General features: G+C 71.8%; 1 protein-coding gene across 1 annotated transcript; it reads right to left on the bottom strand.

Moving 5' to 3' along the window:
* Positions 1-468: 468 nt before the first annotated feature.
* NOTCH3 (notch receptor 3) lies at positions 469-20,632 on the bottom strand. The gene is given in 34 exon segments (XM_086769027.1): positions 469-1,329; positions 2,374-2,471; positions 2,563-2,710; positions 3,010-3,332; positions 3,673-3,859; positions 4,260-4,332; positions 4,899-5,061; positions 5,064-5,111; positions 5,392-5,540; positions 7,054-7,292; positions 7,295-7,349; positions 8,092-8,228; positions 8,231-8,446; positions 8,864-8,976; positions 9,201-9,282; positions 9,412-9,476; positions 9,575-9,745; positions 10,782-10,887; positions 11,147-11,541; positions 11,759-11,872; positions 12,613-12,707; positions 13,045-13,237; positions 14,005-14,115; positions 14,748-14,981; positions 15,469-15,582; positions 15,781-15,894; positions 17,171-17,236; positions 17,239-17,366; positions 17,681-17,840; positions 18,468-18,701; positions 19,183-19,305; positions 19,883-20,002; positions 20,280-20,443; positions 20,610-20,632. Coding segments are annotated over 34 exon segments (5,622 nt in total).
* Positions 20,633-23,382: the final 2,750 nt, after the last annotated feature.

Genomic DNA, 23,382 nt, shown 5'->3' with positions numbered 1-23,382 from the left:
ATTCGGGGGTGTCCCTATACTGGGGATGTCCCCAGAGTCCCCAGTTTGGGAGTGTCCCCATGTGGGGGCTACACAGTCTGGGGAGATGGCCTCGGTTTGGGGGTGTCCCTGGTTTGGGGTGTCCCCCCGTACTGGAAGTGTCTCCAATCTGAGGGTGTCCCTATACTGGGAGTGTCTCTGGTGTCCCCAGTTTGGGTAATCCCAGGTGTCCCCAGTTGGGATGTCCCCAGTTTGGGGGTGTCTCTATACTGGGGGTGTCCCCGGAGTCCCCAGTTTGGGGGTGTCCCCAGTTTTGGGGTGTCCCCGCATACTGGAAGTGTCCGCAATTTGGGGGTGTCCCTATACTGGGGGTGTCTCTGGTGGGTGTCCCATTTTGCGGTGGCCCCAGTTTTGGGGCATCCCTGGTGGCCCCAGTTTGGGGGTGGCCCCAGTTTGGGGTGTCCCCAGTTTGGGGGTCCCCGCGGCCCCTCAGGCGAACATCGTGGGGCTCTGCTGGGGCGGCGGGGGCCGGGGGGGCAGCTGGGTTTGGGGGGGCCCCGGCCTGGCCGGACGGGGGGCGACCTCGGGCCAATCGGGCAGCGCGGGGGGGGAGGGGCTGGCCCAGCGCTCGGGGGGCTCGGGGGAAGGGGTCAGGTAGGGGTGCTCGCTGGGGACCCCCAGGTACGCGCCCCCCCCCGCCGCGGGGTACCCCTCCCCCGCTTGGAACAAATGGGGGGCGGCGGGGCGGGGGGGGGGCTCGGCAGGCGGGGGGCGCCCCGCGGGGGGCAGCAGCGGGGCGGGGGCGAAAGGTGGAGGGGGGGCGGGGAACAGGATGGGGTGGCGGGGGGGCCACTCGAAGGGGACGCAGCCCAGACGGGGGGGGCCCGCAAAGCGCCCCGCGCCCACGGGGGGGCCCAGGGGGAGGGCGAAGGGGGGCTCCGGCCCCGGGGAGGGGGGGCCGTACGGGGAGCCGGCGGGCGACAGGGCCGCCGAGCCCTCCAGCCCGGGGGGGGGCCGCTCGCCCCCCGCTTTCTTCCCGCGCCCTTTGGGCCCCCCCGCTTTGCCCCCCAGCCGCCGGCCCTTCTTGCCCGCGGCGGGGGGCTTGGGGCCGGGGAGGAAGGAGGCCGGGGGGGGCCCGAGGAGGGGGGCGACAGCGGAGGCGGGGGGCGGCGAGGCGGGGGGGCCGCGGCCCAGCAGGCGCACGATGTCGCGGTGCAGGCGCTCGCGGCCCACGTCCCGCGGCAGCCGGCCCAGGTGGTCCGCGATCTCCCGGTTGGCGCCGTGGTCCAGGAGGATCCTGGCCGCCTCGTAGCTGCCTTCGCGGGCCGCCAGGAACAGGGGGGTCTCCTCCTAGGGGGGGAGGGTGAGAAGGTTTGGGGGCAATGAGGTGTGTCCCGGGGGCAATGGGGGGGGACGTTTGGGGCCAACGGGGTCAATGGGGCCTCTCCTAGGGTCAACGGGACGTCTTTTGGGGGCATCTTGGGGCAATGGAGTCAACGGGACGCCTTTTGTGGTCAGTGGGGTAATCTTGGGTCAATGGGGTCGATGGGGTGCCTCCTAAGGTCAACGGGGGCAATGGGGCATATTTTGGGGTCAATGGGAGGGCATCTTGGGGCAATGGGGTCAAGGGGGCGTCTCCAGAGGTCAATGGGGCAATGGGATGTCTTTTGGGGCCACTGCGGTCAATGGAGAGGCATCTTGGGGCAATGGGGCGTCTCCTGGGGGTATGAGGGTAATGAGGCCTCTCCAGGGGCCAATGGGGGGGCCATCTTTGGGTCCATGAGATATCATCTTGGATCAACGGGGTCAATGGGGCATCTCCTAGGGTCAACAGGACATCTTTTGGGGTCAACGGGGGGGCATCTTGGGGAAATGGGGGCATCCCCTAGGGGTGTGGGGGCAATGGGACCTCTTCTGGGATCAACGGGGTGGCATCTTGGGACAGTAGGATCAATGGGGCGTCTCCTGGGGTCAATGGGGAGGCATCTTGGGGCAATGGGGGCAATGGGGGGGCATGATGGGACAATGGGGAGTCTCCTGGGGGTCAACGGGGGGCATCTTTGGGTGAATGAGATGTCATCTTGGGTCAATGGGGACAATGAGGCATCTCCTGGGGGCAGTGGGGGGGCATTTGGGGCCAATGGGGGCAATGGGGCGTCTCCTAGGGTCAACGGGACGTGTTTTGGGGTCAATGGGGGGGCAATCTTGGGACAATGGGGGCAACCCCAGGGGTTTGGGGTCAATGAGGGGGCATCTTGGGTCAATGGGGTGGCTCCTGGGGTCAATGAGGTCAGGTCCCAGCTGGGGGGGGGTTGAGGGTCCCAGTTGGGGGTCATGGTCAGGGGTCTCAGCTGGGGGTCGTGGTTGGGGGCCCCAGTTGGGGTCCCGCCCCACCTTGGCGTCCTGCAGGTCCTTGTTGGCCCCGCTCCTCAGCAGCACCAGCGCCGCCTCCACGTTGTTGACGGCGGCGGCCCAGTGCAGGGCGGACTTCCCTGGGGGAGGGGCGGCGTGAGACCCCAGGAGCCCCCCACCCATGGTGGGGTCACCCCACTCCTCCCCCCCGCCCCCCCGCCCTGCCCCCACCGGTCTCGTCCACGGCGTTGACGTCGGCGTGGGAGGCCACCAGCTCCTCCACCATCCCCTCGGGCGCCAGCCGCGCCGCCAGGATCAGCGCCGTGGAGCCGTCGCCCGCGCGCGCGTCCAGGTCGGTGGAGCGGTTCCGGGTCAGGATCTGGGCGGGGCGGGAGGGTGGGTGGGGTGGGGTGGGGTGGGGTACACACCCCGTGGCCGTGCCGGCTACCCCATGGCCACGTTGGGTGCCCCTTGGTCACGCTGGGTGCCCCGGAGTGAATTTGGGTGCCACATGGCCACGTTGGGTGCCCCGTGGCCACGTTGGGTGCCCCTTGGCAATGTTGGGTGCCCCATGGCCACGGAAGACGCTCTGTGACATCCTCTTGTGCCCTGTTGGGTGCCCCGCAGTCACGCTGGGCGCCCCACGGCAGTCCCCCCGGCCCCGCCGGCCGCGCCCACCTGGAAGACGCCCTGGGCGTCAGCGGTGACGGCGGCGTGCAGCGGCGTGCGCCCCGCCCGGTCCTGGGCGTTGGCGTCGGCGCCGGCGTCCAGCAGGCGCTTGGCGGCGTCGGCGCGGGCGTAGCGGGCGGCGAGGTGCAGGGCGGTCTCGCCCGTCCGGTCGGTGCGGGCGCCCAGGTTGGCGCCCTGGCAGATGAGGTCGCCGATGATGCTGGCGCCTTCCTCTTCCTCTTCCTCCTCCTCCTCCTCCTCCTCCTCCTCCTCCCCGCCGGCTGCCGCCCCACCCCCGCAGAAGGAGGCCAGCATCAGCGGGGTGAAGCCGTCTGGGGGTGACAGTGGGCGGGGTGGTGTCGCGTGGGGACCAGGACCTGGCTGTCCTGCCTGCCCCATGGCAGCCCCCCCATGGCCCCCACGTCTCCCTCACGGGCCACCTCCACCCTACCCGGCCCCGTGGTGGCCGCCCACCCCCCACGTCTCCCTCATGCCTCACATCCACCTTGCTTGGCCCCACGGTGGCCCCCGCGCCCCACATCCACCCTACCAGGTCCCACACGGTGGCCCCCACGGCACGGCCATCTTCCCTGACCCCACGTTGCCACCCATTCCCGTCCCCCCCCCGGCCCCGCGGCGCCCCACAGCCCCCCAGCGCCCCCCGCGCCCCACCTGGCCCGCGCACGTTGACGTCCACGCCCTCGGAGTCGAAGTCGCCCTGGGGCGGCGTCAGGGCCGTGGCGGGGGGCACGCGGATGTCGGCGGCGACCAGGTGGTGCTGGGTCCAGCGGCGGCAATCCACGGGGTCCTGGGGGGCCGCGCCCCCCGCCCCCGCCTGCCCGGGCACCACGCGTGGGTGCTGGGACGCCCACCCATGGTGGAGCCGGGACCCCCACCCATGAGGCTGCCAGGACATGGGGGTGCTGGGACCCCCCACCCACCAGGGTCCTGGGACCCCCACCCATGGTGGAGCCGGGACCCCCACCCATGAGGCTGCCAGGACATGGGGGTGCTGGGACCCCCACCCACCAGGGTCCTGGGACCCCCACCCATGGTGGAGCCAGGACCCCCACCCATGAGGCTGCCAGGACATGGGGGTGCTGGGACCCCCCACCCACCAGGGTCCTGGGACCCCCACCCATGGTGGAGCCGGGACCCCCACCCATGAGGGTGCCAGGACATGGGGGTGCTGGGACACCCCCCACCCCCCAGGGTTCCCGGGACGGGGGGCACAGCCCCCCCCCCCCCCACTCCGTTACCTTGCACCCCTCGGCCGTGGGGCAGTCGCCGTCCGGGGGTTCGCCTGTCAGCGCCTCCCCCTTCCCCATGGCCCTGGGGGAGGGGGGGGATGAGTGGGTGCCCCCCCACCCAGTTTTTTTTTTGGGGGCGGGCAGGGCACCCCCAAAGGCCAGGGATCGCTGGGACTCCTCCCCCCATGGAGTGAGCTGGGACCAGTGCAGGAGGTGGGGGGGGCGGGGGGGGGGGTGAAACCCCCGTCACCCCCTCCAGTTGAACGAGGAACCCCGCCCAGTCCCAGTATCCCCAGCCCCAGTGCCCCCCCCCAGCCCCTCCACCGTCCCCCAGCCCCAGCATCCTCCCAGTTCCCCCAGCCCCACCAGTGCCCCCCAGCCCCAGTGTCCCCTTCTGCACTGGGACCCCCGTAGTCCAGTGCCCCCAGCCCCTTCCAGTGCCCCCAGTGCCCCCCAGACCCCCAGTTGCACTGGAACCTCCGCAGCCCTCGGCCCCCAGCCCCCTCCAGCAGCAGCCCTCCAGTTCCCCCAGTGCTCCCCAATTCCCCAGTGCCCCCTCGTTTCCCCAGCGCTTCCCAGTTCCCCCAGCCCCAGTTCCCCCAGCTCCCTCCAGTTCCCCCAGCGCCCCCAGCGCCCCCAGCGCCCCACCTCATGCCCAGCGCGTCCTGCCCCACGGGCTCGCGCCGGCCCCGCTTGCCGGCCCGGTTCGGGCTGAAGCCCTCGGGGAACCAGAGGGTGCTGTGCTCGCGCCGCCGCCGGGCCACCAGCACGCCCAGCGCCGCCGCGCCCAGCAGGACCGCGGCCCCCAGTGCACCAGCGGCAGCAGCCGCGCCGCCCCCCGCGGGCTCGGGGGCTCGTCACCTGCGGGGGGGGACAGCGTCGAGGGGGCGCCGCCACGGGGGCGGGGGCGTCAGCGGGGCGCTGGCACCGCGCGGCGCCCGCACGCTGGGGACACCGTCGTGGTGACGCCACCACGGGACGCCCAACGCGCTGGGGAGACGGCCGCGCTGGTGCCACCGTGGGGCACCCAGGAGGGTGCCACCACCTTGAGGTCACCACGCCGGGACCCCACCCCACCATGGGGGCGGCCCCGCCCGGCCGCGAGGCTCCCGTCCCCAGGGGCCACCGGCAGGTCCCTCACCGCGCACGGCCGTGATGGGGTAGGGGAACTGGAGCTGCTCCAGCGCCGAGAGGGCGGCCAGGTAGTCGGCGGCGCTGCGGGTGTCGGGGAAGCACCGGGCGGACGCCTGGGCGCACAGGCGGTTGTCGATCTCCAGCGTCACCACCGAGCTGGCGAGGGACAGCGCGGTGCGGGGGTCAGGGGGACGCGGGGGACGCGCGGCTTGGTGGCACCCAGAAACGGTGGCACCCTGGTGCCGTGACCCAAGACACCCAACACCAACGGCCCCATGGCCCCCGACCCACAGCACCCATGGCCCCATGGCCCCCGACCCATGGCCCCACGACCCCCGACCCATGGCCCCATGGCCCCCATGGCCCCCGACCCACAGCACCCATGGCCCCATGAACCCCTGACCCATGGCCCCAGACCCACAGCACCCATGGCCCCATGGCCCCCGACCCATGGCCCACGGCCCCCGACCCATGGCCCCACGACCCCCAACCCATGGCCCCATGGCCCCCGACCCACGCACCCATGGCCCCATGAACCCCTGACCCATGGCCCCAGACCCACAGCACCCCTGGCTCCATGGCCCCCAACCCATGGCCCCATGACCCCCTGACCCACAGCACCCATGGCCGCATGAACCCCTGACCCATGGTCCATGACCCCTGACCCATGGCCCCATGACCCCCGACCCACAGCACCCATGGCCCCATGGCCCCCAACCCACAGCACCCATGGCCCCATGGCCCCCTGACCCATGGCCCCATGGCCCCCAACCCATGGCCCCCGACCCACGGCACCCATGGCCCCATGACCCACAGCACCCATGGCCCCATGGCCCCCCTGACCCACAGCACCCATGGCCCCTGACCCACAGCACCCATGACCCCCTGACCCATCCCCCCATGGCCCCCTGACCCATGGCCCCATGGCCCTCGACCACAGCACCCATGGCCCCCGACCCATAGCCCCATGACCCCCTGACCACAGCACCCATGGCCCCATGGCCCCCGATCCATGGCCCCATAGCCCCATGACCCCCTGACCCACAGCACCCATGGCCCCCGACCCATGGCCCCATGGCCCCTGACCGACAGCACCCATGTTTTCATGACCCAAGGCACCCAGCACCCACGTCCCCCTGACCCATCCCACCAGCACCGCCACCCCTCTGCCGTGTCCCCCGTGTCCCCCATCACCACTGTCCCCACCCCCTGCCCTCCAGGTCTCCCACCCCACGCCACCCACCACTGCCATCCCCATCCCGTGTCCCCCAGTCCCCATCTCCATCCCACCCACCACTGCCACCCCATAACCCCACCACCACCATCCCGTGTCCTCCACACGCCCATCCCGTGTCCCCCCCACCACCATCCCGTGTCCCCCATGCCCCCTGCTCCATCCCAACCACCGCCCCCATCCCGTGTCCTCCACATCGCCCATCCCGTGTCCCCCCCACCACCATCCCGTGTCCCCCAGCCCCTCAACTCCATCCCATGTCCACCATCTCGTATTCCCACCATCTCCAATCCCTTGTCCCCCATCTGATGCCACCCACCACCCCATCCCACGTGTCCCCCATCTGACGCCACCACCACCACCGGCCCCACGTCCCCTACTCCATCCCAACCAGCCCCACCGCCCCCACCCCGCATCCCATGTCCTCCCGCTCACCCGACGACCTCGGGGGGTCGGTGGTAGGGCTGGATCATGCGGCTGCCGTTGGGGTCGAGGCGGAAGCGCAGCGAGGTGCGCAGGATGGCGCTGAGGCGCTGCAGGAACACGGCGCTGCCGCGGCGCAGCTCCTCGGGGGGCAGCAGGACGGTGACCACCAGCACCCCCCGCGCCAGGGCCTCCGGGACGTCCCGCGCGCAGTCCAGGCCGTCCCAGCCGCACTCCTCCGTGTCGCAGCCGCCGCGTCGCAGCGCCCATCGGCGAAGTGGTTGGCGCAGTAGCGCTCGTAGAGGGGGCTGCGGGGGCAGCGGTGGGTGGGGCAGGGGGGCATGGGGGGGACACGGGGACGCGGGTGGGGTATGGGGACGTGGGGCTCATGTGGGACATGGGTGGGGTATGGGGACGTGGGGACATGGGTGGGACACGTGGGGCACGCGGGAGGTGGGGGACGCGGGTGGGACGTGGGGATGTGGAGGTGTGTGGGGCGCGGGGGACACGGGGACATGGCGGGGTGGGGCCATGGGGTACGTGAGTGGGTATGTGGACATGGGGGGCATGGGGTCGTGGGGGAGACGTGGGGCACGGGGGGATGGGGGGACCCGGGGGACGAGTGGGGTGTGGGGACGTGGGGACACACTGGGGACAGAGACACACACGGGTGCGTGGGGGGCCCGGAGCGCCACGGGGGGTGGCCCTGGGGACAGGAGGTGGCCTGGGGGGACAGAGGTGGCCCTGGGGGTGCGGTGACAATGAGGGGGTGACAATGGGGGGGTGGCAATGGGAGTGACAAAGGGGGGTGACAGGGTGGGTGACACAGGGGGGTGACGGGGTGCCAGTGGCCTCACTTGCAGGTGCGGGGGACAGGGGGTGATGGGGGGGGGTCACAGGAGAGGACAGGGGGTGATGTGGTGACGGGCGGGGGGTGCCAGGGATGACGGGGGTGCGGGGGGGGTGACATGGGTTGCGGGGGGGTGACATGGGTTGCGGGGGGGGTGACAGGGGTTGCGGGGGGGTGCCGAGGGGTGCCGGTGCCCTCACTTGCAGGCGCGGGGGGGGCGGCGGCAGTCGAAGCTGTCGTAGAGGCAGCGGGGGTCGTCGCAGGCGGGGTCGCAGCGGCCGTCGCGGAAGCGGGGGGGGCACTCGGGGGACCCCGCAGTGGCCCCAGGGGTCCCCCCCCCGAGAGCGAGCAGTCCCCCCCGTCCCAGGCGCAGCCCGCGCCCCCGCACTCGGGCTGGCAGACGCCGTCCCCCGCCTTGGCCCCGCACTCGTCCCCGCACGGGGGGGGCGGGGGGGGCGGCGGGCCCCCCCCGCAGCCGGGACCCCCGAAGCCGGGCGGGCAGAGGCAGCGGGGGCCGGAGGGGGAGCGGACGCAGGTGGCGGGGGGCACGCAGGGCTGGGCCGGGCAGGGGGGCGAGGGGGGTCTCGCAGTGGGGGCCGGCGAAACCCTGGGCGGGGCGGGGGGAGAAATGGGTGGGGGGCACCCAGAGTGGTGGGCGGGCACCCTGCCCCCTGCCCCCCCCCCCAGCACCCCAGCCCCCTGCCCACCCCAGCACCCCCAGCCCCCTGCCCCCCCACCATCCCCAGCCCCCTGCCCCACCAGCACCCCCAACCCCCTGCCCACCCCCCAGCACCCCCAACCCCTGCCCACCCGCCAGCCCCAGCCCCCTGCCCCCCCCCAGCACCTCCAGCCCCGTGCCCCCCAGCACCCCCAGTCCCCTGCCCACCCGCCAGCCCCAGCCCCCTCCCCCTCAGCACCCCCAGGCCCCTCCCCCCCAGCACCCCCAGCCCCCGCCCCACGGCGCCCACTCACGGGTGGGCAGCGGCAGGCGTAGCCCCCGCGGGGGCCGGGCAGGGGCTGGCAGCGCCCCCCGTGCCGGCAGGGCAGCGACTGGCAGGGGTTCAGGGGGTGCTGGCAGCGGGGCCCTGCGGGGGGGCGCCGGAGGTCGATGGGGGGCAGGGACCCCCCCGCCTCACCTTAGGGTGGGGGGCGTGGCACCCTGCCGGCACCCACGGCACTACCCCCCCTCGTGCCCCCCGCCCCCCCGGGACCTCCCCCCCAGCAGCACCCACTCGTGAAATTGGGCTGGCAGGTGGCACCCAGCACCCACTACCCCCCCAGCACCCACCCGGGACCCCCCAGCACCCACCCGTGAAGCCGGGCTGGCAGAGGCAGCGGAAGGCGCTGGCGCCCCACACGCAGGCGCGGGTGCCGGGGGCAGGGGGCAGGTGCTGTGGGTGCTGGGGGGGCAGGCGCTGTGGGTGCTGGGGGGGCAGGCGCAGGCGTCGCCCCCCGCCCCGGCCTGGCAGCCGCCGTTCTGGGGGCGCGGGGGCGCCGGGGGCAGGGGCGCGGACACCCACCCTGATCTCGCAGAGGGCGCCCGGGTGGGGGGCACGGGTGAGGGGACACCCGGGACCGGGGGCGCCTGGGGCAGGGGGGAGCCTGGTGGGTGCCACCACGGGATGGGGACGAGGGGACCCTGATGGGTGCCAGCGTGGGGTGAGGTCCCACCCTGCCACCCACCCAAGGACACGGGGACATGGGGTCCTTTCCCGCCAGCACCCAAGGACACGGGTGCCCCCGTCACCTCCCAGCCACCACCCCCGGCCGCGGTGGCAGGGTACGGCGGGTGGCGGGTGCCCGAGGCCACCCCGAAACGGTCAACCGAGCCCCGCATGCTGTGGGCGTTGTACCCTACCCAACGGTTGGGTAGGGAGAGCACCCATGGGTGCTCCAAGGTGGAGGCACCCATGCATTGAGGGACCTCCACTCCAGGGTGATGTCACCCAAAGTGGCTCTAGGGGTGAATTGGGCACCCATGGGTGTCCCCACCTTGGGGAGATGCCCGACCACCCCGAAAGGGTCAGCCAAGCCCCAAAGGTCACGGTTGTAGGGAGGGACCCATGGGTGCTGTTCCTACCCAATCGCGACCTTTGGGTTGGGTTGGTTGAGCCCACCCATGGATGTGCTCCACAGCGCACCGGGACGAGCCAGCACCCAAAACCCCTTCCCCCTCCCAACTGCCCTCACCCGAGCCAGCAGCCGGGGCACCCATGGGTGGGCGCCGCTCGCCTCGCAGCCGTCGGTGTCACCGCTCTGCAGTGGGCGCCGCACCCGGCCCGGCACACGCACCGGAGCCCGCGGGTGCCCGCACCCACGCAGCGCCCGCGGCCGTGGCACAGCTGGGCCAGGGGGACGCCCGGCGGGACACTGGGTGGGAACCTGGGCGTCCTGGGGGAGACGCCTCCCAGTTCTCCCAGTAGCCCCGACTGGGAGGGGAACCCAGGCATCTGGGCTTCCAGTCCTCCCAGTTCACCCAAACTGGGAGGGGACTCAGGCATCTGGGGTTATTAACACCTCCCGGTACCCCTAAACTGGGAGGGGATCCAGGTATCTGGACTCCCAGTTCTCCCAGTAGCCCAAACTGGGAGAATACCTAGGCATCCAAGCTCCTTAGGACCCCTCCCAGTTTGGGCTGCTGGGAGGACTGGGAGGGAACCTAGACATCTGAGCTCCTTGTACCCCTCCCAGTCCTCCCAGTACCTCAAACCGAAAAGAGACACAGGTGTCTGTGCTCCCAGTATCCCAACTGGGATGGGACTCAGGTCCCCCATTCTCATTAACCCCCTCCCAGTCCACCCAGTACCCCAAACTGGGAGGGAACTCAGATGCCTGGGCTCCTTATAACCCTCCCAGTCCTCCCAGTATCCCAAGTGTCTGGGCCCATTACCCCCTCCCAGTCCTCCCAGTTCCCCCGACTGGGCAGCGGCGCAGGTGACGCTGGGGACCCCGCAGGCGCTGCCCCACTGCTCCTCCCCGCACGGGGCCAGGGGCGTCTGTGGGGGGGGGGTGGTTGGGGGCTGCACCCAGGGGGCACCTTTGGATGCAATGGGGTGGGCAGGGGGCTCCGGAGCAGCGTTTGGGGGGGGAGTGGGGTGCCCGGGGTGGTGGGTGCTGGGACACCCAGTTTTTGGGGAAGCGGGGTGGGTGGGCATGGGGTGCCTAGGCAGGTGGGCTCCAGGGCACCCAGATTTTGTGGGAGGGCGGGCGCGGGTGGGGGGGGGTGCCCCTGGCCCAGCACCCAGGGGTGCTGACCTGGCAGTGGGCGCCCGTGAGGCCGGGCAGGCAGCGGCGGCTGTAGGAGGCAATGCCGCCCGCGCACGTCCCCCCCGTTGAAGCAGGAGCTGTTGGGTGGGGACGCAGCTCAGCACCCATGGACGGCCCCACAGCACCCATGGGTGCTGGAGGGTTGGGCTGGAGAAGGGAGTTATGGGGCATCTGGAGGTACCCATGGGTGCTGGTGGCTTTGGGTGGACTTGGTGCCCATTGGCACGTGGCCGCCATGGGAACACGCAGCGTGGTGGCACCCATCGGCACGTGGCCACCATGGGAACACCTGATGTGGTGGCACCCATAGGACGTGGCCACCATCAGCGTGATGGCACCCATCAGGTCATCCAACTCAGTGGCACCCACAAGGACATGACCACCTTGGGGACATCCAGGGTGCTGGCACCCATCAAGGAACTCAGCACGGTGTCACCCATGAGGACATGACCACCATGGGGACGCCCAGTGTGGTGAAGCCCCTCAGGCTGTAGCCACCACCGGGTGCCTGGCGTGGTGGCACCCATCAGGACACGACACGAAGCCACCAAGCGTCCAGTGCCCGCCCGCGGAGCCCCCCCAGCACCCACGGGTGCCCACCTGTGAAGGGCGGGGCGCAGAGGCAGCGGTAGGTGCCCGCGCTGCCCAGGCAGGTGCCCCCGTGGTGGCACGGCCCCGAGGCGCACTGGTCCACCTCCAGCTGGCACTGGGCGCCTGCGCGAGGGGGGGACGCGTCACCCCGGGGACGTGGGGACGTGGGGGACACAAGCGCAGTGGAAGAGGTGTCCCCAGGGTGGGCAGGGGGGTCCCCACGGTGTCCCTCGGGTGGTGACACTGTCCCCAGGGTGTCCCCAGGGTGGGCAGGTTGTCCCCCGGTGTCCCTGGGGTGGGCAGGGTGTCCCCAGGGTGGGCAGGGTGTCCCCAGGGTGTCCCCACTGTCCCCAGTGTCCCCGGGGTGGGCAGGGTGTCCCCGGGGCGGGCAGGGTGTCCCCGGTGTCCTCGGGGTGGGCAGGGTGTCCCCAGGGTGTCCCTGCTGTCCCCAGTGTCCCCAGGGTGTGCAGGGTGTCCCCGAGGTGTCCCCACTGTCCCCGGTGTCCCCGGGGTGGGCAGGGTGTCCCCGGGATGGGCAGGGTGTCCCCGGTGTCCTCGGGATGGGCAGGGTGTCCCCAGGGTGTCCCCGCTGTCCCCAGTGTCCCCAGGGTGGGCAGGGTGTCCCCGGGGTGGGCAGGGTGCCCCCGGGGTGGGCAGGGTGCCCCCGCTATCCCCGGGGTGGGCAGGGTGTCCCCGGGGTGGGCAGGGTGCCCCGCTGTCCCCGGGGTGGGCAGGGTGCCCCCGCTGTCCCCGGGGTGGGCAGGGTGTCCCCGGGGTGGGCAGGGTGCCCCGCTGTCCCCGGGGTGGGCAGGGTGTCCCCGGGGTGGGCAGGGTGCCCCGCTGTCCCCGTCCCCGGGCCGTACCCTGGTAGCCGGGGCGGCAGGCGCAGCGGAAGCCCCCGGCCCGGGGGGTGCAGGTGCCCCCGTGGCGGCAGGGCTGGGCGTCACAGGGGTCGTCCCTGCGGGCGCACGTGGGGCCCCCCCCAGCCTGCCTGGCACTCGCAGCTGAACCTGGCGGGGGGCACCCATGGGTGCTGGGCACCCCAGGGTGCCCCCGGCCAGCCCCCCCGCCCCCACCATGCATGGACAACTTCGACCACACACCCCAGCACCCACGGGCACCCCTGGGTGCTCCTCCAGGCACCCTTGGCAACCACCCAGGCACCTCTGAGCACCCACAGACACCCTCAGGTACCCCGCCCTGCACCCATGGGACCTCCCCCTGCCCCGCCCCAGACACCCGCTCCTGCGACCCCACCCAGCCACCCCCCGACCCCAGCACCCGAGGGTGCTCACCTGTCTCCGTGGTCGCGGCAGGTGCCATGGGCGCAGGGGTTGCTGCGGCAGGGCGGGGTGTCAGGGTGGCAGCGGGCGTCGCGGGTGCCCGGCGGGCAGAGGCAGGTGACGCCGTCGGCGCTGTCCGCGCAGGTGGCACCGGTGGGGCAGGGGTTGGAGGCGTACGCGGCCATCTCCAGGGTGCAGCGGGGACCTGGGCGGGGGCACGGGCGTTGGTGGGGGCACCCAGTGGAGCACCCAACAGAGGCACCCAACGGGGGCACCCAACATGGGTACTCGATCAACAGGGCACCCAATGGGGGCACCCAACATGGGTACTCAATCAATGGGGCACCCAAGGGGGGCACCCAACACAGGGAGTCAACAGGGCATCCAATAGAGCACCCAACATGCACATCCAACAGTGGCACCCAACTTGAGTTATCAATGGGGCACCCAATGGGCACCTGTAGGGGTAACCAATGGGGCACCCAACTGGAGGTCCCAACATAGACAGTTAACGGGGCACCCAACATGGGCACCCAACATGAAGACCCAGCACGGATGGTCAAGAGGAGCACCCAACACGGACAGTCAACCAATGGGGCTCCCATCGAGGGCTCCCAACATAGGAAGTCAACTGGGACACCCAGCATGGGTGATCCAAAGGGCACCTGACACGGGCACCCAACATGGATAATCAATCAACAGGGCACCCAACACACGCAATCAGTGGAGCACCCAGTGAGGCACCCATATGGGTAATCAGTCAATGGGGCACCCAACTGGGGGGTCCCAACAGAGGGAGTCAACAGGGGCACCCAACAAGAGCACCCAGCACGGGTGGACACCGAGGTGGACACCGATGCTCCCTAGCACCCATGGGAGAACCCGGTGAGCGTCGTGACTCCCCAGCACCCACGGGAGCACGCGGCGGGTGCCGAGTGCCCCCGCCCTGCCCCAGCACCCACGGGCACCCACCCGTGAAGCCAGGCTGGCAGACGCAGTCGTAGCGGCCGATGCCGTCCTGGCAGATGCCGTGGACGCAGGGGGTGCTGGCGCAGTCGTCGGGGTTCACCTCGCAGTTGACACCTGGCACCCAAGGGTGGCCGGACCTCAGCACCCATCCCATCAGCAGGCGGGGCACCCTGGGGGGGCGGGGCTGAGGGCCGGCAGGCGGGGCACCCCACGGGTCCGTTCTGGGCCCGTGCTCAGACGGTGGCACCCAGTGGCCACCTGTGGTGCCACCCACCCTGTGCCCTGATGGGACCCAGCGCCACACCCAGCACCCACCAAGGCCACGTCCAGCACCCACCCCACGGCCAGCTGGGACCCAAGGTCATGTGCAGCACCCGTCCCGTGGCCAGATGGAACCCAAGAGCACAGCCAGCACCCACCTAGCGCCCAGGTGGGACCCAACATCATGGCCAGCACCCACCTCATGACCAGAGAAGACCTACCACCACGCTCAGCACCCACCCCGTGCCCAGGTGAGACCCAACGCCACGTCCATCAACCATCCCATGACCAGAGGGGACCCAAGACCATGTCCAGCACCCACTCAGTTCCCAAACAGGACCCAAGATCACACCCAGCACCCATCCTATGCCCAGAGAAGACCCAACTCCATACCCAGCACCCACCTCACGACCAACTGGGACCCAGCACCACACCCAGCACCCACCCCATGCCCAGAGAAGATCCGCCCAGCCCCCGGTCCCCACCGGCGGTGCCGGGCGGGCAGCGGCAGCGGTAGGCGCCCGCGCGGCCGAGGCACTCGCCGCCGTTGCGGCAGGGCCCGCTGAGGCACCCGTCCAGCCGCAGCTCGCAGCGGGGGCCGGTGAAGCCGGGGGCGCAGGCGCAGGAGAAGCTGGCGACGCCGTCCAGGCAGGAGCCGTGGTGGCACGGGTCGGGTGAGCAGTCGTCCACGTCGCGCTCGCAGAGAGGCCCCTCGAAACCTGGGGGGGTGGGGGGGGCGTGGGAAAGGGTGCTGGGGGGCACCCATGGGTGACGGGGGGGCAAAGCTGGGGTTTCATGGACACCCACTGGCAGGCTGGCCAACGCCAGGAGGTCAGGGACACCCATGGGTGCAGGCTGAGATGTTCAAGGGTGGAGGGTGGGCCATGCCAGCAGGTCAGGGACGCCCATGGGTGCAGGCTGGCCAACGCCAGGAGATGAAGGACGCCCATGGGTGCAGGCTGGCCAACGCCAGGAGATGAAGGACGCCCATGGGTGCGAGGGGGACAATGCCAGGGATCAGGTACACCAGTGGGTGCGGAACGGACAACACTGGGTGGCTGAGGACACCCACGGGTGCAGGCTGGCCAATGCCAGGAGCTGAGATGTTTGTGGGTGGCCAAGATGTCAGGGACACCCATGGGTCCAGGGTGGTCGATGCCGGGTTCCACGCCCACCCGCGGGTGCCGGGGGTCCGCGGGGGCTCACCCTCGGCGCAGCGGCACTCGTAGCCGTTGGGGCGGTCGAGGCACCGGGCGCCGTTGCGGCAGGGGGTGCTGGCGCACTCGTCCACGTCCGTCTGGCAGGTGGGGCCCGAGAAACCTGGGCGGGGGGCACCCATGGGTGGGGGGGCACCCATGGGTGGGATGGACCCGTCTATGGGTCCCCCCTGAGCTCCTGTGCCCCCCACCAAAGGGGCCACCTCACCCTGGAGCGCTCCCCCCTGCCCAGGCCCGGGGTGGGTGTGGGAGCGGGCGCCCAGGGGTGGGTGCTGGGTGCTGGGTGCTGCGGGGGGCTCACCAGGGGGGCAGGCGCAGGAGAAGCCGTTGACCAGGTCGTGGCAGCGGCCGCCGTTGGCGCAGGGGCTGCTCTGGCACTCGTCCACCTCCAGCTCGCACAGGGGCCCGCTGAACCCTGCGCCCGCCGCCGCGTCACCCCCGGCACCCCCCGACACCCCCCGCACCCACCGACACCCCCGGCACCCACTGACACCCCCGGCACCCCCCCCGCACCCACCGACACCCCCTGCACCCACCGACAGCCCCGGCACCCACTGACACCCCCGGCACCCCCCCCGCACCCACCGACACCCCCTGCACCCACTGACACCCCCGGCACCCCCCCCGCACCCACCGACACCCCCTGCACCCACCGACACCCCCGGCACCCCCTGACACCCCCGGCACCCCCTGACACCCCCGGCACCCACCGACAGCCCCGGCACCCACTGACACCCCCGGCACCCCCGGCACCCACCGACAGCCCCGGCACCCCCCCACACCCACCGACACCCCCGGCACCCACCGACAGCCCCGGCACCCCCCCACACCCACCGACACCCCCGGCACCCACCGACAGCCCCGGCACCCACCGACACCCCCGGCACCCCCCCGCACCCACCGACACCCCCGGCACCCCCTGACACCCCCCCGGCACCCCCCGCACCCACCGACACCCCCGGCACCCACTGACACCCCCCGGCACCCACTGACACCCCCCCAGCATCCCCAGCACCCACTGACACTCCCTGGCACCCCCCAGCACCCCTGGCACCCACCAACACCCCCGGCACCCCCAGCACCCCCCGGCACCCTCCACACCCACCAACACCCCCCGGCACCCCCCGCACCCACTGGCACCCCCCGACACCTCCCGGCACCCACTGACACCCCCTGGCACCCCCCGCACCCACTGACACCCCCTGGCGCCATGGACCCACCCCAGGTCCCACATGAAGACCCCACACTCACTCCAGCACCCACCCCAGGCCCCACCCCCACCCCAGGCCCCACATCCCCACTCGGACCCTGAGCCGGCTCCACACCACAGCCCACCCCGCGTCCCAGATCTCCACTGGGACCCTCCCCGGGACCCACCCCAGGACCCAGACCCACCCCAGCACCCACCCCAGGACCCTCACCCGTTCCAGAGCCCATCCCAAATCCCACGCCCACCCCAGCACCCATCCCAGGCCCCACGCCACCGCTAGGACCCGCACCAGCACCCGCAGGAGGTCCCCAACCCATCGCACGTCTCACGCCAGGACCTGCCCCAGGTCTCCCACCCACGCCCACCCACCTCGCCACCCGCAGCAGCTCGCGCAGCCGCGCTGGATCCCATCCCAGCTCCCATCCCAGGACCCATCCCGGGTCCCACGCGCCCCCCGGGCCCGCCCGCGCCCCGCCCGCGCCCCGCGCCCACCGGGCGAGGCAGATGCAGGTGAAGCGCCCGATGCGGTCCAGGCAGGTGGCCTGGTGCGGCAGGGCCCCGACCGGCACTCGTTGACGTCGCTCTCGCAGCGCGGCCCCGCGTAGCCCCGCGCGCAGCGGCACGCGAAGGAGCCCCGCGTGTTCACGCAGCGCCCAAAGTGCTCGCAGGGTTGGCGCCTGGGGGGGCGGGGGGGCGGGTCAGCACCCACGGGTGCTCCCCTTCTCGGGTCCGTCGACCGTGGCTACCACCGTGGGGGTGCGGTCCCGTCCCTGCTCTCATGGTGACCTCACCGCCATGAACAGACGCCCACCACCCCCACGGGTGCCCCAACACCCACGGGTGCCCCAGCACCCATGGGTGCTCCCCGTCTTGGCTCACTCGCCCTGGCGATCGCTCATGGAGGCACCTGTGTCCATGCGTGCCCCCCCCCCGCCCCCCCACCGCCATGGGCACACACTCATGGGACCCCCCCACCCACGGGTGCCCCCACCCACCGATGGAGCACTCGTCAACGTCCTGGTCGCAGGCGGCGCCGGTGAAGCCGGGCGGGCAGGTGCAGATGGCGCGCCCGCTGACGGGGTTGGTGTCGCAGACGGCGCCAGCGTGGCACGGGGTGCTGACGCAGGCGTCGTCCAGGTGGCACAGCAGGCCTGGAGCCCACCGAGGCATCAGGGGCACCCATGGTGCTGGAACTCCCTCCGGGGGGGGGAGGGGGGTCCACCCTACGCCGGGGCCACCAACCCGCAAGCAAAGCCACCCCAGGGTGCCCACCCCACGCCAGGGTGCCCACGGGGTGATCACCGCCCCGTGATGGTGCCACCCAACCCACGCCAAGGCCACCCAAGGGTCCCCACCCCAATGCCAGGGGTGCCCACCCCATCCTCGCGTCACCCAACCCATGACAAAGCCGGTCATGGGCACGGGCACCCACCTCGTGCCAGGGTGCCCAAGGGTGGTGCCCACCCAATGCTGGGGCCACCCAACCCATGACAAGGGTGCCCAACCAGGGCCAGGGCGCTCAAAGGGTGATGGCCACTCAATGCTGGTGCCACTCAACCCTTGCCAAGGCCACCCAAGGGCACCCACTCCAACGCCAGGGGTGCCCACCCCATGACGGTGCCACCCAACCCATGGCAAAGGCACCCCAGGGTGCCTCACCCAGCTGCACCCTTTGGGGGACCCACCCCACCCCACGCTGCCCTTGGCGGTGCCCACCCCACACCAGGGCGTTCCCTCGAGGTCGCCCCCCCCGCCACGGGTGCCCCCACCCGTCTCACCCGTCTTGCCCACGGGGCAGGCGCAGTAAAAGGAGGCGACGCGGTCGTGGCAGGTGGCGCCGCTGGCGCAGACGGCGCCGGCGCAGTCGTCGATGTTCTGGCTGCAGCTCTCGCCCGTCCAGCCGTTGACGCAGACGCAGACGTGGCCGCCCTGCGTGTTGAAGCAGGTGCCCCCGTTGCGGCAGGCGTTGGGCTGCAGCTGGCACTCGTCCACGTCCTCGCTGCAGAACTGGCCTGGGGTGGGGGGTGGACATCCCCGGTGTCAGGCAGGTCTTGGCGAGGAACCTGAGGAACCTTCTCGGTGACCACCTGAGAACGTCCCGGGGACCAGCTCGGCCCGCGTTCTGCTGATCACCTTGGCGACCTCCTGGGTGACCACCTCGGGGGCCATCTCAGGGACCACCCTGGTCTGCACCCCACTGAGCACCTCGGGGACCACCTCGGTGACCGCTCTGGTGCCACCCTGGCCCTCGCCTCCTCCCCTCAGTGGTGCCACCTCGGTGACTATCCCGGTCCACGCCCCAGTGCCCGCTGCGCTGACCACCTCGGTGCCCACCCTGGTTACCGACCACCACGATCCCCACCTTGACGGCCACTTGATGCCCACCATAATGACCACCTTGCTGCCCACCTTGGTCCTTACCCAAGTGCCCACCGTGACGCACACCGTGACACCCCCCCGTTGACCGCCCCGCCCCCGTGGGTGCCCCCTCACCCGTCCACTCGGGGGGGCACCGGCAGTTGTAGGTGTTGACCCCGTCCACGCAGGTGCCCCCGTGCAGACAGCGGTGCCCGGGGCAGTCGTCCATGTTGGTCTCGCAGGTGGGACCCTCGAAGCCTTGGGGGGGGTCAGGGGCAGGGTGGGGTCAGGGACCCCCCCCCACCCAATCCACTGGCACCTGGGACCCCCCCAAACCCATCTTGAGTGGGCGGGAGGACGGCAGGGGACCCCCGTGGGTGCCAAGGGTGATGGGTGCCAAGGACCCCCCCAGGGACCCCCACCCACTGCCAGGGACCCTCAGGGATCCCTGCACCACAGAGACCTCCACCCCTCTGACAGGGACCCCCCCATTCCCAGGGACCCCTCACCTTTGCTGGGGACCCCCACCCACTACGAAGGCCCCCTGCACTTCCAGGGACCCTCAGGGACCCCCACCAATTGCTAGAGCCCCCCAGGGACACTCACCCCCCTCCCAAGGACCCCCACCCGTGGCAGGGACCCCCAGGGACCCCTCACCTTTGCTGGGACCACTCACCCAACTTCGAGGGACCCCCACCCCGTGCCAGGGACCCCTCCCCACCCGGGGACCCCCACCCACTTTGAGGGATCCCAGAGACCCCCCACCTGTTGCCAGGGACCCCCACCCACTTCAGGGACCCCCACTCAGTGGCAGGGACCCCACCCCAGCACCCACCGGGCAGGCAGGCGCAGTCGGGAGCCCCCTCCCCCAGCTGGCGGCAGGTGCCCCCGTTCAGGCAGGGGGAGGGGGCGCAGGGGGGGGCGGGGGGCGTCGCCAGGAGGGTGCAGTTGGGATCTGGGGGGGGGATTGGGTGCTGTGGAGTGGGGGCCTGCCAGCCCCTGCTCCCCCCAAGGGATCCCCCCCCGCCACCCATGGGACCCCCCCCACCCATGGTCTGATTCCCCCCCACCCATGGGACCCCACCCATGTTCTGCCCCCCCCCATCCATGGGACCCCCTCATTGTCTGCCCCCCCCCCCCCCCCACCCCACGGGACCCCCTCACCCCTGCCCATCCCACAGCCCCCCCCCCCATTCATGGGACCCCCCCACCCATGGGACCCCCCCACCCACTGTGCGTGTCCCCCCCACTCACGGCGGGTGCCGGGGGGCAGAGGCAGCGGGGGCGCAGGGTGCCCCGGCTCAGGGGGCTGCGGCAGAGCGCCCCGGGGGGGCAGGGCGAGGGGCGGCAGGGGTCCCGCGGCGGGCACCGCCCCTCCCCCACCCCCGGCTCGCACCTGCGGGACGGCACCCGCGGGTCAGCCCCCACCCATGGGACACCCCCCCTCCCCACGGGAGACCCCCCCCCCAGCACCCACGGGAGACCCCCGCACCCAGGGGACCCTCCTGCCCGCCCAAGGATCTCCCGTGTCACCCATGGAAACTCCCCCCCATAACCCCCACCCATGGGACCCCGAGCCACCCATGGCACCCGTGGGACCCCCAACTCACCCATGGGACCCCGCCCCCCCCACCCCCGGTGCCCCCCAAGTGTGGGGTGCCCCTGTGAGCGCCCCTCCCCACCATGTGGGTCTCCCCCCCCCGCCCCCCACTGAGGGACACAGAGTGGGGGAGGGGCAGGGTGCCCAGGCTGCGCCCATCCCCCCTTCCAGGGAACCCGGGGCGGGGGGGGGGGGGGGCACCCTGGGAACCCGGCCCCGGGCGAACTCCCACGGCCGCCCCTCCCCCACCCCCACCCTGCCCCGTCCTGCCCGGGCAGGCAGCGCCCCGCCCCCACCCTGGCTATGGGTGCTGGGGGGGGGGGGCTATGGGGTGATGGGGGGGGCTATGGGTGCTATGGGGGGGCTATGGGGTGATGGGGGGCTATGGGTGCTATGGGGGGGCTATGGGTGCTATGGGGGGGCTATGGGGTGATGGGGGGGCTATGGGTGCTATGGGGGGGGCTATGGGGTGCCATGGGGGGGGCTATGGGTGCTATGGGGGGGCTATGGGGTGATGGGGGGGCTATGGGGTGCCATGGGGGGGGCTATGGGTGCTATGGGGGGGCTATGGGGTGATGGGGGGGCTATGGGTGCTATGGGGGGACTATGGGGTGATGGGGGGGGCTATGGGTGCTATGGGGGGGCTATGGGGTGCCATGGGGGGGGCTATGGGGTGCTATGGGGGGGCTATGGGGTGCCATGGGGGGGGCTATGGGGTGCTATGGGGGGGCTATGGGGTGATGGGGGGGGCTATGGGGTGCCATAAGGGTGCTGTAGGGTGCTGGCATGGCTATGGGTGCCATGGTGGGGGGGCTATGGGGCAGGGGGTGGCTGTGGGGGGCTATGGGGGCGGGGCTATGGGGCACCCGGGGGGGGCACTCACACGCAGCTGCTCCGGCCCTGGGGGTCCAGCACGCAGAGCCCCCCGTCCTCGCAGGGCGGAGCCCCTCGGGGCACGGCAGCGCTGGGGGGGGGGTCAGCCCCACGAGCTGCCCCACAGAGCCCCCCTGCCCCACAGATCCCCCCTGCCCCACAGATCCCCCCCCGCCCCACGAGCTGCCCCACAGATCCCCCCTGCCCCACAGATCCCCCCTGCCCCACAGAGCCCCCCCCGCCCCACGAGCTGCCCCACAGATCCCCCCTGCCCCACAGATCCCCCCTGCCCCACAGAGCCCCCCTGCCCCACAGAGCCCCCCTGCCCCCCGTCCCTGCCCCCCAAGCAGCCGGGTCCCAAGGCCGTGGGAACAGTGGGGGAGGGGCAGTTGGGGTCACTGGGGTCACCCACGTCACCCAGCCCCCCCATAGCAGGGAGGGGGCACCCGTCCCTCACATGCATCGCACGCTCACTGCACCCCGTGCCCGTGTGTCGCACGCTCACTGCATGCTCATTGCACGCTGTGCTTGTGCATTGCACGCTCACGGCACTTTTTTTTCCTTGCACGCTCACCGCACCCTATGTTTGTGCATCGCACGCTCACTGCACACCATGCTTACGTGTTCCACTCACCGCCCAGTCACCGCACGCTGGTTTTGTGCATCACACACTGCACACGCAGTGCACCCTGTGCTTGTGCATCGCACGCTCGCTGCACCCTGTGCTTGTGCATCGCACGCTTGCTACACACTCGCTGCATGCCCTGCTCATGCGTTGCACGGTCAGTGCCTGCTCGCTGCTCACTCACTGCACACATTGCGCTCCATGCTCGTGTTGCACGCTCGCTGCCCCCTGTGCTCGTGTATCACACACTGAGAGCCCCACGCTCGTGCGTTGCACACTCATTGCACTGTTTTTGTGCGTCACACACTCACTGCACGTTGCGTTCGTGTGTTGCACACTTACTGCCCAGTCACTGCACGCTCACCACACCTCGTGCTCGCGTGTTGCACACTCACCGCACCCCACGCTTGTGCATCACACTCACCGCCTGCTCACGGCACCCCGTGTGTGTGTCGCACGCTCACTGCACGCCATGCTTGTGCCTTGCACACTCACTGCCCGCTCACTGCACTCTGGTTTTGCGCATCGCACACTCGCTGCACGCTCACTACAGCCCATGCTCGTGCGTCGCACGCTCGCTGCACCCCGTGCTCGTGCGTCGCACGCTCACTTGCACGCTCACGCACTGGTTCCGTGCGTCGCACGCTCGCTGCACACTCGCCGCACGCTCTGCTCGTGCGTTGCACGCTCACTGCCCCCTCCCCGTGCACTGCCCCCCCCCCATCCCTGCCCCCCACTCGGGGGCACCGGGCGCCCCTCCCCCACCCCCAATCCCCCCCTCACGGCCCCTCCTCCCCCAATTCCCCTCCCCCCAGCCCCGTTCCCACGGCCCGGCCCCTCCCCCCCCCAGCCCGGCCCCGCGTTCCCACGGTCCCGCCGCCCCCCCCCCGCAACGGCCACCCCCCCCCCAAATCCCAACTCCAGTCCTCCCCGTCCCCCCCCACCCCCCTCCACCTTCCCACGGTCCCGTTACCCTCCGAGCTGGGCCCAGTTTAGTCCCAGTTTAGTCCCAGTTGGGCCCAGTTTAGTCCCAGTTGCGCCCCCTCCCAAACTTTTTCCGCGCTGCCGAAACTGCGGCCACTCCACCCCTCCCCCTCCCAGCACCAAACTGGGACTTAAACCCGGACTAAACCGGGCGGGGTCCCCTCCCCCACCCCCATGGTCCGGTTCGAGTCGGTCCCGGGGGTCACAAACTCCCAACCCCTCCCCCCGCACCCCCCCCCCTCGAAAAAATCCC

Source organism: Chlamydotis macqueenii, chromosome 30, assembly GCF_036417535.1.
Source record: "Chlamydotis macqueenii isolate bChlMac1 chromosome 30, bChlMac1.mat, whole genome shotgun sequence".
Taxonomy (NCBI): domain Eukaryota; kingdom Metazoa; phylum Chordata; class Aves; order Otidiformes; family Otididae; genus Chlamydotis; species Chlamydotis macqueenii.
The sequence above is the reverse complement of the archived record's forward strand: the minus strand, read 5'-3'. Positions and strand labels throughout refer to the sequence as shown.